This window comes from Cydia splendana, chromosome 4, assembly GCF_910591565.1.
Source record: "Cydia splendana chromosome 4, ilCydSple1.2, whole genome shotgun sequence".
Classification (NCBI taxonomy): domain Eukaryota; kingdom Metazoa; phylum Arthropoda; class Insecta; order Lepidoptera; family Tortricidae; genus Cydia; species Cydia splendana.
In genome coordinates, this window is record NC_085963.1 from 9794124 (window position 1) to 9809653 (window position 15530).

Consider the following 15530-nt stretch of genomic DNA (forward strand, 5'->3'; position numbering starts at 1 on the left):
AAAACAGTGCTTTTAGGGGCTTGATACATTCTAGCATTAGAGAGCCTACCGCGAACCACGTTCGACGTGTTGCCTCCCTGTCACACTTACGTACGAATTTGCAAGTGCGACAGAGAGGCAACACGTCGAACGTGGTTCGCCGTAGGCCCTTCGATTTATCTTTGCGCGTTGTCCTCGCCACTCAAGAGACACAAACCACACCCACACCTTGGAGACGATTTGGATTTGATTTGGACGCTTCCTTTCACGTCGTTTTCTTGCTGGTGTCCATGGGCGGCGGTAATCGCTTACCATCAGGCGATTCCTCTGTTCGTTTCCCTCTTATACTCTGACGAGCCATTTCCGTCAGTAGAAAAGAGCGGCAAATTTAAAAAAATGTAGGCGCGAAGAGTTATCATTCCATATAAAATTTGAATTTCGCGCCTTTCCTACTGACAAACATGTTTGACCGTCTATATCATGAAGTTATATTGTTTAAACTGGAGCGAGTTGTCAGTTTATTTGCCATACTAATTTGAACCTTAACACCGAGACAGAAAGTTGTTCGTACCAGACTAGAGAAAACGGTCCACATGAGATAGAAAAACCCGAGCCCTATGTCTCACTCGCACATGTTGCCAATGTTAAAAAGATACCATTGTGGTAGAAATTATATCAATATACTACTGCAATTCATTATATACCTTCTTATACTATTTTAGTGCTATATTCCAATTACAGTTCTGATATCTTTTAAGTAATTTGTTAATTATTATGATGTTAATATTATTAACTGATTAAGCCAAGCATGTGCGCAACAAAAAAAACAGTAAATTGAATATGGTAGAAATTGTAACTTGAAATTGTGGTAACTTTGAATAATAATTGGTATCCCCAACTTGATGACGATTAGGGTGACCATGATGTCGGTACGATTTGGATCGGTCTTACAAAATTGTTATTTCATACTTAATGTAAAAATAACTTTACCTAAATAGTATACTAAAAAAAACAACGGGTTGCACTCCGGGAGTGCCGACAGAAGTGAAAACTCAATAACTAGTCCAAAATATTTGCAGGACTATGTATAATTGACCCATCCTCCTTTCTATTGAAAAACTTTAGTTCCGAAATTGCTGGCCAGTGAACTTAAATTTGTAGCGTTAATTGTTTAAAATTCGAATAGAAATTGTAAAGTTACCTTGCAGACCTCACATCTAAATATATTTGGTCATGATATGTTGAGTTTTATTCACCAGTACTAGAGTTCACTTTTATTAGCGATTTCATCAAGATGTGACTTTATTTAATTATTGAATTATATTGGACTGATATAAAGTTAGAATGTAACTGTGAGATCCTCGTATTTGAGCCCGTACAAGATTAGAACATTGAGCTTTATTGCTTAATATAAAAGTCCAGTTTTAAATAATTGACCTGATTATGATACGTTATGACGTTACGTGACGTTATGATTTTTGGTGAATAACATTGTCCGTCACACATGACATAAGTCACGCAAGCGCCCTGCGCCGCCTACATGAAACAGCAGGCTCAGGCATACATTTTCGCCGTGCGGTAGAAAGAGAGGAGAGACGCCTTACGCGTTACGCGTTACGCTGTCCCGAGTTTATCATTTTTTCCCCACCTCAAAAAGTGCTCAGCGCCGCTAAAGAAGTTTTCACTTCAATAAATAAATAAAGATATACTTATTTCGGCATGTTTAATTATTCGGTTCACGTAATGAGAGCTACATAATTGCCAAAAATTAAACCCGAAGTCCTTGGACATTACAGACTCATATTTATACATAATATTTAATTACTGGAACGTTAATTCGAACTATTTATATATATGTAATCGATTCTATATAGGTTGGGCCGACATTTCCGTCAGTATACAAAAGCGGCAAATTTGAAAATGTTGTTCCAATTACAGATCTACGATGACGCTTACGCTTATGAGTTTTACGCTCATGAGTATGATATTGATAGTGATAGGTATGATGTTAAATTATGAATTATGAAGAGCATAAATAGTGGAGAATGCCGGTTTACACAGTTAAATGTAAGTTTTTATTTCGTCGTGTGTAATATTTTATAATTTTAGTCAATAATCAAGATAATTTCGTGTAAAAACATAAATTGTTACGCTACGCTAGGGCTTGACAAAATGACTAGTATCGATAACCAGTGGGCATAGTAATAATATAAATTTATTTGCGTTGCAAGTGTTGAAAGTAGGAATTAAATTCGCAACGAGTGGTGATAAATTAAAACACGACCGAAGGCAGCGTTTTTAATCGATACGATTTGCGAATTACCAAGTACAACTACAACGTTTTACCCGACCCTGGATATCTGTCTCGCTCTCTCTTATAGCTGTCTTTGATATAAATAAATAGAAATAGAAAATATTTATTTGGCGTACAAAAACATACCTCCATTACGGTAAGTACAACATAAAGTTAACAATACAGTAAACATACACCAAATAGGATGCCGCTCAGCATAAGCAGTGTCTGTAAGACACTACGCTGGTTTTCACCCAATACGTACGATGGACGTACGGCGGACCACCTTCCTCACAATCAACCATGATCGCATTGATCGCGATCCAATACGCCCATCCCATCTGTAACAGCTTTTATAACGACTAAAAGCTTTATAACGACTAAATTAAGTAAGGTTGTGTGAAGCGTTTTACAGAAGAGAAAAAAACTATATCCATCTCTTTTCTGGGGCAATTATACTAGCATAGGGAAAATACAGTATGATTCTCTCTAATTATGCACTAGGGCTTCCAATACCGGGATCCCGGGATCCCGAAATACCGGGATCCCGTCTGTGAAAACGCATTTTTCAATACCGGTATTTTTTAATGCAATACCGGGATCCCGGTATTTTCAAAAACAAGGAAAATATACCGATTATACCGTTTAAATTCCATTAAAATGATTAAATTCGGCTGTATCAAGAATATTACTTGCCCATTTAAAAGCATAATAAATATTAGGGGACATCTTACACAGATCAACCTAGCCCCAAACTAAGCAAAGCTTGTACTATGGGTGCTAGGCGATATACATACTTATAGAGATAAATACATACCTATGTACATAGATTACAACCATGACTCTGAAACAAATATCTGTGTTATCACACAAATAAATGCTCTTACCGGGATTCGAACCCAGGACTGCCGGCTTCGCAGGCAGGGTCACTATCCACTAGGCCAGACCGGTCGTCATAATAATTAAAGAAGATCATTTAATTGAAACAAGATCGGTGCATATGCATACATAAATATTTGGTGTTTATTAATATAGTTAGTTCTTAAAATTATATCAAAGAGTGGAAAGAAATGAGCAAGGAATTGTATTATAGCAAACAAATTTTTGGTGGCAAATTTGAATATAGTCGGCTGGTTTATTAGGTTGAACTAAAAATGTGACTAGTGAAAGTGGTAAAGTCAACAAGGCGGATAAAATGATTGCCAACCTGGAGGGTAAAATTATAATAGGGAGTATTACTGCACTGTTCTGCCGCCAGAGTGCAGCACTAATTTGTTTAGTAAACCATAGAGTAACTTTACATACTACGCCTTAACCAGTTTTTTGACAAGTTTTACTATGACAATGATGCTTCAAGGCGGTTTGTTTATAGGTGGCTTACCGCGAAACGCGAAAATCGAAATTTCGTTATCTGTTTCTCTATCGATCGAATAACCAAGAGTGATAGAGAGGTAGAAACCGAACTTTCGACTGTCGTGTTTCACGGTAAGCCATGTGATTGAGTTAGTGACGCCCTCTATGCAGAGTTTGGCGTAATATTCCCTATTATTGCAGATGGCGATTATTGTTTAATATCCTAAGCTAAGGACATACATATCTGGTGTTACAGTGAGCCTTTTTTTAATAAAACTCAAAAAAATTAAGCGATTCATAGTCAATACCGGGATCCCGGGATCCCGGTATTAATGAAGACAGTTTCGGTATTAATACCGGTATTGAAAGAAGTCCGGTATTTGGAAGCCCTATTATGCACGAATGAGAAAATATCCTGGCCAAACTATACATTCCATCTTATGCTAATATCCCACATTCATATGACTTATGGTCACCCTAATTAGAAAGAGATGGAGGGCTCAGGTTTGACCTCTCATGTGGACACACTTTTTGGCCAGTGTACACTATCCAGTTTACTCTCTACGTCCGTGGTCTCGGAGTAATTAACAACGGAGACGCCAGCGCCACGTCTAAAATTTTCGGTACAAAATAGTCTGCCGTTTTTTGCGGGGGAGGGGCACATCAAATGTATAGGTACGTCATGTCAGATAAACGTCAGTCCATACATATGGTTGACATGTGGTTGACCATTGGCCGCCTATTTTCGACAGAGGGGAACGCCTGTTAATGGCGGCTCCATTGTTAATTACTCCGAGTCCGTGGTCTATATATCTTTAAAAAAATTGCATCATTTGATCCGACCGTGTGGCACGCCTTGATAAGACATTATGATATTTTCTGCAATGGCAATATTATGGCTCCTCTACACGATGAGCCAGCGCCGGCCACTCCAAGGGACGCATTTATGCGTTAGAGGGAGCAAGTGATATTGCTATCTCATTCTACCGCATGGCTGCGTCCCTTGGAGTGGCCGGCGCTGGCCCATCGTGTAGAGGAGCCATTAGCAGTGTCAATGTCAACTATGCCAAGCAAGCATATGTCACGTTTGTTTTTGAAGACTGAACGGTATTGCTAATGTTTACAAGCTGCTATCGTTTATTTATATTTATATTAAAAGTTCACTTTAGATATGAATTTTATTTCTCAATAAATAATGGTGAATACTCATTTTTATAATAATGTTTAAGTTTAATGTATATAATGTGGATTACTTTTCCATGGAATGGACTTTTTGTTCTGCTTGCAGGAAGGGGCCTACCAAGACAAATATTCGTTTGTCGGCGAATGGTACGACAGCCAAGCCAGCGTAACACGACGATATAATGTATTTTATTATCCGTACGACGATACCGTAGAAATGTTTGATTTGAAAACTCGTAAAACCTTTGTTCGAAGGGTGAAAGTAAATGGTATTAGTTTGGATAAGTTTTGTATTGGTGGTACTCTCTTAATTTTAGGACGCCTTATTAAAATAGTAGATTTCGCTTGCGAAGATACCAGAAAAAAATTACAAAAAGATATGGAAGTGTAAGTATATCTCTAGAATCTTGTTATATATCATTATCTTGTCCAAATGCTACTATTATCCAACAAATAAATACTTATTACTGTTCCAGGACATTTGCTATGATCAAACCTATACCAACTAATATTGTTGGAAAAATTGTCACGCAATTGAATGGTCATGGACTACGCATTTCTAAAATGAAAAAAGCTCGCCTAACCGCCAATGACATAAGTTTTATCTATAGACATATGCTTATGGATCCTACATATGCGTAAGTTTTATGAAGTTCTTAACCTATTAATTGCCGAAGACGCGAATTCGCCTCACGAAATTATTTCATCTTAACGCGTTGGCAATGAATGTGTTAAAGTATAAGTATATTGTTATTACTGGATGTTAGATCGAGGTTATAGTAGCAAATCAGTCATAAGCCGGGTCCATACTATATTTCGGGTTATTCCCACTAGTTACCACCAAGTTCTTACCAGTGGTAACTACTGGGAATTTTTTTCCCACCTTTTACCACTGGTAACTACTGGGAAATAAAAAATCCCACTAGTTACCACCAACTCGGCTTGGTGGTAACTACTGGGAATTTTTATTCCCAGTAGTTACCACTGGTAAAAGGTGGGAATTTTTTTTCCCAGTAGTTACCACCAAAATATTGTTAGAATTCAATACTAATAAAAACAGTATAAATAGTATAGTATAAATGTAGCGTGCTGTAATAAATAATTATGTGTCAGTTAGTGATTCAGTAAACTGCTTTAAAAGTGATCAAAAATATTAAAACAGTTTTACCGGTATAAGTGTAATAACTAAAATAGAAGAGTCTCATTGTAGTTACGTAGAAATTAACTTTTTATCCGGATTAAATTTATCTTATTAACTGTAAATTGAATTACATATTTATACAAACGAACAAACAAATCAGTCAAAAACCGACAGAACTGATTTCGTTTTATTATTTACAGCTACTTCATTTCGTCCTATAATAACACGACGCAGAGCTGGAATATGTAGGTATTCATAATTTGTAGTCAGGCTAAATTAAGTACAAGGCATGGTTGTTATTAAAACCGCTTAGGGCGCGCTTCGGATGGGCTGACTGCTCGGACTAACCAGCATAGGCTCGCATTCGAATTACGCTCGGGTAGTACATCGCTCGGTCATGTTACGCTGGTTGGCTCGATTGCTTAAACACCCACGCTAGCGGGATGGTAATAACACTCTACCAGAGGGGCATCAGGTACTATTCGTACACTTCGTATTAAGCTTTTTTTTTGTATTTTATTCTTTTGGAAAATATGTTTATTGGAAGAACGTGTAAGTAATTAAAATCACATAAAACAACCTTAAATTGAGTATAACGAAGGGGCAAGAGGGCGTCAGGCTAAAAGCAAAAATCAGAACAAGAGTAAAATAATAATTATGTACTTTATCTGATTCTGATGGCGATGGCGTGCGAATGCGAACGTCTATAAAACCTGGTAGAGTTGGGAATGTGAATGTGATCTTGCAAATTAATTAAATTTGGTATAGATGTTTTTAAGTTTTCTTAATATTTATCACGGTAAAGTAAGAAATAATGTAGGACCTTAATACCTTATGCATATTTGATAGGTTACAACTTTGATTGGGTTATTGCAATATAAGTACATATGAATAATATCGTTACCTATGCCTTGTAATTGCAAAACAATCGTTTAGTTCCTAAATATCTTTTGAGTTGTTTTTATTAAATATCACGAGTGCAAAAAGGCCGAACCGAGTGTGGCGCACACCGCGCACCCTTTTGTTCTTAATCGCCGTGTCGCCCGTGTCTGACCCTTGCGAAATATTCTTTGTTCGGCATAACTGCCAGCCCCAATGGCCGATAAGAATGGTATTGTTTGACATAATTTGATAATTATATTTACCTATCGGGTGGCATGTGAGCTAGACCGAAAGCTCACGGATCGTGGTAGTTTTTGTCATTGTCTTATGCCAACATTAGGATTAACCAAGATGCGATGAGAGTTGTGGTGCAGAGGGAACATTAATTAGATAGCTTGGATATTATTATTACATATTTGCCACCACTAGTTGCATACAAAAAAAAACTTAATACGAAGTGTACGAATAGTACCTGATGCCCCTCTGGTAGAGTGTTTTTACCATCCCGCTAGCGTGGGTGTTTAAGCAATCGAGCCAACCAGCGTAACATGACCGAGCGATGTACTACCCGAGCTTAATTCGAATGCGAGCCTATGCTGGTTAGTCCGAGCAGTCAGCCCATCCGAAGCGCGCCCTAAGCGGTTTTAATAACAACCATGCCTTGTACTTATTTAGCCTGACTACAAATTATGAATACCTACATATTCCAGCTCTGCGTCGTGTTATAATAGAACGAAATGAAGTAGCTGTAAATAATAAAACGAAATCAGTTCTGCCGGTTTTTGACTGATTTGTTTGTCCGTTTGTATAATTATGTAATTCAATTTACAGTTAATAAGATAAATTTAATCCGGATAAAGAGTTAATTTCTACTTAACTAGAATGAGACTCTTCTATTTTAGTTTTTACACTTATACCGGTAAAACTGTTTTAATATTTTTGATCACTTTTAACCTCGTAAGTCCCCGCGTACTTGTACAAGTACAAATTAAGTATAGCACTTCAGACCTGACATTTTAACTACATAGATGGCGTAACTGCCTAATGTACTTACTCAAGTACAAATTTTTCATTCCCCATTTACCGGGTAGTTTTTTTGCAACGGCAACACTGACACGGTCATTCTCATTCTATATTCTATGGTCAATTTCGCCATGTTAGACAGGTAAAGTCAACTGTCAATGTCAGTGTCACTTTTTCGCAAGATGGCCACACAGTCAGGTCACTGGCCAGCACGAGGTAAAATAATCGGTTTATATTCAAGGAATCACTTGTTTTTTCTGTTGTCATACGAATGTATTAGTATATTTAAATTACAAATATTGTAAAATAAACAATATTTCAAAGAACGCTGTATATTTAAGGAGGTTTGTGATTGGTCAAAATAATTTGTACTTACGGTAGTACGTTCGGTCTAACTTACAAGTATTTTTTTTCTTATTATAGCGTTTGATGAAAAACAAATATCACAACTTCTCAATAACTATGACTTCAAGGACTCGGACGATGAAGATATGTTTATATCTAAACCCTACCAAGAATCAAATAGGGACTTTTCTTCGTTTTCGGAACATGAAGATGGAGAAATATAAGTTACAATACGCGGACGTGTATCTAGTCATCGATTTCAAAGTGCTCGTGGTCAATGAAGTGGGCGTAGCCGTGGTAGAAGTACAAGTCCACAAGGGCCCGACGTGGGCAAAGTACAAGGGATAGGTCTGGAGATCTAGTCCAGGTTTTGAACACCCAAATCCAACCTCCGTGGATGTAGTATGGTATTAAAATAATGAAAGCGGTTTTTTTATTCACCTTTTTATAAGAAGAAGATTAGTTATATTGTAATAAAGTAAAATTTTTACTTTAGTGATGTTTAGAGATAAAATATGATTTAATTTTAATATTAAATAAATCCTTTAACTTTTTTAATTATACTGTGTAAAAACCCAATGTACTCACACAAGTACAAAATATTTTCAATAATTTCCTTCTTAAAGAGGTGCTATACATAATAAACATACCATAAAAAATAATGAAAATAAAACCTCACTTCAAAAAATCTCTAAAATCGTCATCTTTTTGTTTCGGTCTGAAGCACTATTCTTGGTTTGTACTTGGTATAGTACATCCGGCAGATATGACTACTGGTCTCGGAAAAACACAGGACTTACGAGGTTATAGCAGTTTACTGAATCACTAACTGACACATAATTATTTATTACAGCACGCTACATTTATACTATACTATTTATACTGTTTTTATTAGTATTGAATTCTAACAATATTATGGTGGTAACTACTGGGAAAAAAAAATCCCACCTTTTACCAGCCAAGCCGAGTTGGTGGTAACTAGTGGGATTTTTTTTCCCAGTAGTTACCAGTGGTAAAAGGTGGGAAAAAAATTCCCAGTAGTTACCACTGGTAAGAACTTGGTGGTAACTAGTGGGAATAACCCTATATTTCTGGAAATTTACTTACTCAATCAGACTTCAGAGGCCTGGAACAAATAATACTTACTGCTGTACAAAGCTGAGGCTCAGGCCTCTTCTCATTTCGAGAGTTGAGTCTTTAAAAAACTAAATGGGTATTCAAAAAGAGACATCTTACAGACTTATATTTAATTTTAATGAGACTACCACATGTGGTATAAACATAATACATTTTAAGTTATTTTAATTTTCATGGTTCTACCATAAGTTAGTTGCTATTTTTTGGGTGAAATAATTTTTATTTAGGGGTGTAATCTCTCCAGTTAGGCTACAAGGGTGACAATATTGCAAAGGTTACAAACCACTGCTTCACTCTGCTCTTTGGGTTTGGGAGAAATTGTAAGGGTCATTTATTTTTTCAGATTTACACTGGATTATTTGGAAGGGCAACTAGTGATAGGTTTAGAGTTAGTGGGGAACAATGCAGTGGCAGCATGTCAGGAATGCCTGGGCGACGAGGACCCCCTGAAGGCTGCTCCTGGTACTGTCAGAGCCCTGTATGGATCTGATGCTGTGAGAAACTGTGTGTATGCATCAGCAACTCCAGAACATGCTTCAGAGGTATATGATTATATAAAACTTATTTTTTTAGTAGAGCTCTTACACACCAGAGTACACAGTGTTTTGGTATTTTAGTAGCTATTTATCTATGAATACTTTATATTCTCTGGAAGAGACACACACTGCAGTAGATATTACTTTTGAGGCAATTACTGACAATGAGAAAAAAATATAAATCCAAGTTTCAATAGGTTATACCTGTCTCTAGACTCTCCAGTTTGGTTCTATGAGATTTGGCTTAAGGGCTATCCAAAGCATCCAGGCTATAGAAATAAAAAAAGAAACAAAAATTTCACACTTCTTAAGACTGATAGGTAAACCTATCCTGGAGCCATCTGTAAAACCCTTCAACCGGCCAACCACATTGTTTAAAATATATGTTTTAGGACACAGGATATTTCTTCAGCGGGCGCCTGCGGCTCACGGCCACGCTGTCCAACTGCACGCTGTGCGTGGTGAAGCCGCACGCCGTGCGCGAGGGCAAGCTCGGCGCCGCGATCGAGATCATCGCCGACGCCGGCTTCGAGGTGTCCGCTATCAACATGCTCATCGTTGAGATGGTTAACGCTGCTGAGTTCTATGAGGTCTACAAGGGCATCGTGCCTGAGTATAAGGTAATATTACAAGCTCAGCGCTGAGCGCATCGCTCGAGACCATCGCCGACGCGGACTTCGACTAATAGTGTGAATTCTATCGAATGAGTGAATTTGGCAATACCTAGTGGAATTAATATGTATATTACGGAAAGGGATGCACGATGGCGGGTGGGCGCAGTACCTCGATGTATTGCTTCACCTTACTAAATTAGTATGGTTCGATCTCTAGCGCGGTCCGATCAAGAATCCCCGCGGCGGAGCCTCACTCACTGCTGCTCCCGCCTCAAAGTCAAGTTGGCTCACCTGCTTGACCAGTCTACCAACATAACGACAAAACTGCCACCTCGTACCGAACTTCACCCAAGTTAAACTACTTGACGTTTCAAAGCCTTCTACCTGTCATCTTAGTTCAACAACACGCCAATAGACGGCATTACTCTCTACGCAACATTATGAATTTCGTTACAACTAAGTAATACGTAGCCAAACATCGCTAATCGATTTTATACAGGCGTCTAAAACTATGAACTGTAACGCTGCAATACGTCCTTCTGGAGTCACGCTCCGACATCCATATGTTTCGTTTTGCAGGGCATGATGGAGGAGTTGTCGAGCGGGGCGTGTGTGGCGATGGAGCTGCAAGCGAAGGACAAGTCCGTCAACACAGCTGTGGAGTTTCGGAAATTGGTCGGCCCTTCCGATCCGGTAATTTTTAATTTAATATTATTTGAATTTTTAATTGATTGAACGGAACTTGAGTTATTATGAACAGAGGTTTAAGCGCTGAACAAAATGGATGCAACAGAGACCTGATTCATATTGTTCAAAATGACTTAATTTCCGTTCAATAGATGGCGCTGTGGAATTCGACCCGAACCAGCAAGGTTTTAAGCGCCCATAAAAATGGATAGAACTGAGATCTGAATGTGTTAGTGACGCCATAAGAAAAAGCCTGAATATTGGAGTTTTTGTGGATTGTGGATTTGTATAAGGGGCCCCACTGATTAAGTGATTAACAGTCCGCCGGACGGAATCGGCCTGTCAGTTAGAACAAATAGTTGACAGTTCCGAACAACTGACAGGCAGATACCATCCGGCGGACTGTTAATCAGTGGGCCCCTTTAAAGACAGTGAAGCCGAGAGGGTAATGTAGGTGCTGGGCATCCCTGCGTTTCCTTAATTCCGCTTCAGGCGGTGTAATGTATGTTACATCATAAATCGTCTGCAATAGGTGCGAAGGCCAATGAATGAATGATGATATATAGGGGAACACCCAAATATTCCGAAATATGTTTTTCCGACTTTCATAATCTCGCTTTTCATAATCACGATTTTTTATACGTCCGAAATATCGAAATTACGACTTTGAAAACCACGAAAGAAGAAAATCACGACTGCGCTATTTCCGAATATACTTAAAATCCGATTGTCATATGAACGAAAGCTTAAAGTTCCGATTTAAAAAAAATCCGAAATTATTTTTCCCGAATTTGTCTATTCCGAAAAATCATTGACCGATCGGAAATAAAATAATTCGGTATTCAGAAATTCGATCTTTTGTTAACTCGGAATAATGAACTTCGTGATTTTCAAAAAAGAAGTAATTAAATGGTCAGCCGTTTTTAAAATTGATCTGCAAAATAAAATTGAATTTAAGTCATTTGGACATGCTAGAACTGCTACCTTTACAGAAACCAACTGCTACTAGAAAAGTGGGTTAGGTTAGAACCGCAACCTTTACAGAAGCCAACTGCTACTAGAAAAGTGGGTTAGGTTTGGTTAGAACTGCGACCTTCGCAGATGTCAGTTGCTACTAAAAAAGTGGATTAGGTTAGTTAGAACTGCGACCTTTACAAAAACCAACTGTTGCTAGAAAAGTGGGTTAGGTTAGGTTAAAACTGCGATCTTCACAGAAGCCAACTGCTACTAGAAAAGTGGGTTAGGTTAGAACTGCGACCTTTACAGAAACCAACTGCTACTAGAAAAGTGGGTTAGGTTAGGTTAGAACTGCGACCTTTACAGAAACCAACTGCTACTAGAAAAGTGGGTTAGGTTAGGTTAGAACTGCGACCTTTACAGAAACCAAATGCTACTAGAAAAGTGGGTTAGGTTAGGTTAGAACTGCGACCTTTACAGAAGCTAACTGCTACTAGAAAAGTGGGTTAGGTTAGGTTAGAACTGCGACCTTCACAGAAGCAAACTGCTACTAGAAAAGTGGGTTAGGCTAGGTTAGAACTGCGACCTTCACAGAAATCAACTGCTACTAGAAAAGTGGGTTAGGTTAGAACTGCGACCTTTACAGAAACCAACTGCTACTAGAAAAGTGGGTTAGGTTAGGTTAGAACTGCGATCTTCACAGAAACCAACTGCTACTAGAAAAGTGGGTTAGGTTAGGTTAGGTTTATGCTTTTTTTTGTTAGAAAGTGCATTGTTTCTGTTCCAAAACTAGATTTCTCATCCTTAATTTATCCGAAAATGATATATCACATGCCCTAATAGGTATAGTTTTAGAGAAATGTTGCTCCAAGTGAAGCGCGGCGGCGTCGAACTTCTCCCCCTCCCCCCCACTAAATGAGACGTGGCTCTCGATGTCTACCGGTCTGTATCTGCTCAAGACCAGCTAACAATCAACTGTGCCAAGTTTCAGCGCATAGTCTCAAAGTGCAAGGTCCCCATACAACGGTGTGCACTAACAAACCAGCTAATTATTATATTCGGAATAATGTGGTTCGGAATTTAAAACATCGTCGGTTTTGCTATTCGGAAATATAAAACTTCGTGATTTTCATCGTTCGGTAATTACGACAATCGGAATTTTGGTGGGTCGAGTATTTAAAAATCGGAATAATAAAATTCGATATTCTAAAATTCGGCATAAAATATTTCGGAATTATGTAGTGTACCCGATATATAGACATTGTCGGTTTTGTTTGATTCGTGAGATTCGTCCATGGTGACAATACTCACGCAAGTCACAGCGTCCTAAATTACTTGTATATAATGAGAAATGGCATTTTTAAGCCCACAGCTTTAATTGGCAATGTTTACTATATCTGATAATAATGATTATACTTTTACACTTCTGACTTCCGTAAAATAATGTTTTTGACATGTCTAATAACTGTACTGTAAATAATGTTTCAAACACTGTTCATGTATGTAAAGCCCCCTCCAGACTATGCGCGTGAATCGCGGGCGAAGCCGCGAATGCGAGTGTGGAGTCGATTTCGCGGTCTGCGAAAATCGACTCCACACTCGCGTTCGCGGCTTCGCGCCGTGATTCGCGCACGAGTGTGGAGGAGGCTTAATGCCGTATATTTTGCCGTGTTGCAAATAAATGAAATGAAAAATTAACAAAGAATAATTGTCAGGAAATCGCTCGGTTGCTTCGGCCGCACACCCTCCGCGCCAAGCTCGGCGTGACCAAGGTGCAGAACGCCGTGCACTGCAGCGACCTGCCCGAGGACGGCCTGCTCGAGGTGGAGTACTTCTTCAAGATCCTGGACTTCTGAACAAAGACTGCCTTCACAGATTACTACACTAATATATATGTAAAGTAATATTTAAAACGTGTACAGCTTAAAGATAGATGGCGCTGCAATCGTTGAAAAAACATGCCTTTGGATATGGCATATCCATGGAAACATAAATCATTAGACTACAGATTTATGGAACTATTTCCTTCCAAACCCATTGCAATTTCACTATAACATTTTGCTGTCAAACTAGTAGACTAAGAGCTTGCCCCGAAAAACAGGAAATGACATGCAATGAAAGCAACAAAACTTGGAGCCTAAAAAATAACTTGTACTGTAGACTTATATTTATAATACCGCCGATTCTAGAGCGTTAGCTAATATTGACTGCTGTTTCAACGATCATGCAGTCAGCATTGCAATCGTACGGAATTAACCTGCAGACGGATTTGGCAAAGGCACTAAAGTCTAAAAGTAGATTAAAATAGAGAATCGCAATTCTTTGTAAATTACAGAAAAATTCAGAACATCGGGTAATTCCAAAAATGGACAGGACTGGAATGGAATTATAGGTGATTTTTGAAAATAGGCGACATTTGGAAGTATTCGGAATTACCCGAATATATCAGAAATCTTAAAAGTGTAGCGCCATATCACCGACTTTGCATGTCTATTAGTTTAGTCATCTGTGCAACCTCATACAATACGCTTATTACAGTTTACTTAAACTTTTACAATGGCACCGAGTGAGTGAGCTGCAATGTTTTCGTGAGTTTCTAATGTTTAATAACGAGATTTTAATTGATTTGAGTGTCGGTATTGTAGATACTGGTTTTTATTTGTGCACTGAATGAACTGTTGAAATATATATGGAATTTGCCAATATTTTCTATTTATTATTATTATATGCCGCCTGGCATAATGCAATACACACATTGACCTTTAGGTATATAATCACTTTTACCTGACTAATGAAGAAGAAACCCTAGTTTTTTAAGTTCCTTTATTTGATTTTTTTTAACGCCCAAAGTGTCTTAAACTGTTTGACGGATTTTTTTACATTTGAGATTAGATTAGTAGGACGATGTATGTGATCAATAGCGTCCGGAGTAGCGGTGGCAAATTTCACACAGAGGGAAATGGAGTCGCCTAAGTATGTTTATGATTAAACGAATAACGATTAAATGATTAATTTTGCATAATACTTCCTATAATTCTCTTGCGAGCATTACCTATACCTAAGTTTGGGAAATGGTAATATGATTTTTTTATCAAAATATTATTCACATTTTTTATTAAAATAAAATTACTAGATTAAGAAGTAACCTGCCATATAATTATTTTCTACGCCATTGAACTAAAATTGGTGGCTGGAATTAAGTGAGGTCTTCCTCACTGTCTTCAGTTAAGTGCGTATCTATGTTATAGAATGAATGGACTACGGTCACTTGTTCTTGGTTTTTCGGAATAAATCAGTTTCTTAATTTACTTTCCTACTTTAGGTAAATAAATAATTTATTCATTCAATCTTAAAAAGTTAGTAATAAATAACAACTCCATAACCCTCTGTGTGAAATTTGC

The 15530-nt window shown here is 37.9% G+C and overlaps 1 protein-coding gene across 1 annotated transcript; it reads left to right on the top strand.

Annotated features, from left to right (window-relative positions):
* The first annotated feature begins 4672 nt into the window (after nucleotides 1-4672).
* Nucleotides 4673-14834, top strand: LOC134789811 (nucleoside diphosphate kinase 7). Its single transcript, XM_063760462.1, has 7 exons — nucleotides 4673-4823; nucleotides 4914-5194; nucleotides 5284-5445; nucleotides 9679-9877; nucleotides 10264-10491; nucleotides 11065-11178; nucleotides 13845-14834. Exons 1-7 carry the CDS (start codon nucleotides 4821-4823, stop codon nucleotides 13983-13985), a joined length of 1128 nt encoding a protein of 375 aa, XP_063616532.1. The 5' UTR covers nucleotides 4673-4820; the 3' UTR covers nucleotides 13986-14834.
* The last annotated feature ends 696 nt before the right edge of the window (nucleotides 14835-15530 follow it).

Bases quoted from the DNA above. Each gene is read 5' to 3' on its own strand.
- LOC134789811 (XM_063760462.1), top strand. The intron at 5,446-9,678 runs GTAAGTTTTATG...TTATTTTTTCAG, and splicing joins CTTATGGATCCTACATATGC to ATTTACACTGGATTATTTGG. The intron at 11,179-13,844 runs GTAATTTTTAAT...AATAATTGTCAG, and splicing joins TGGTCGGCCCTTCCGATCCG to GAAATCGCTCGGTTGCTTCG.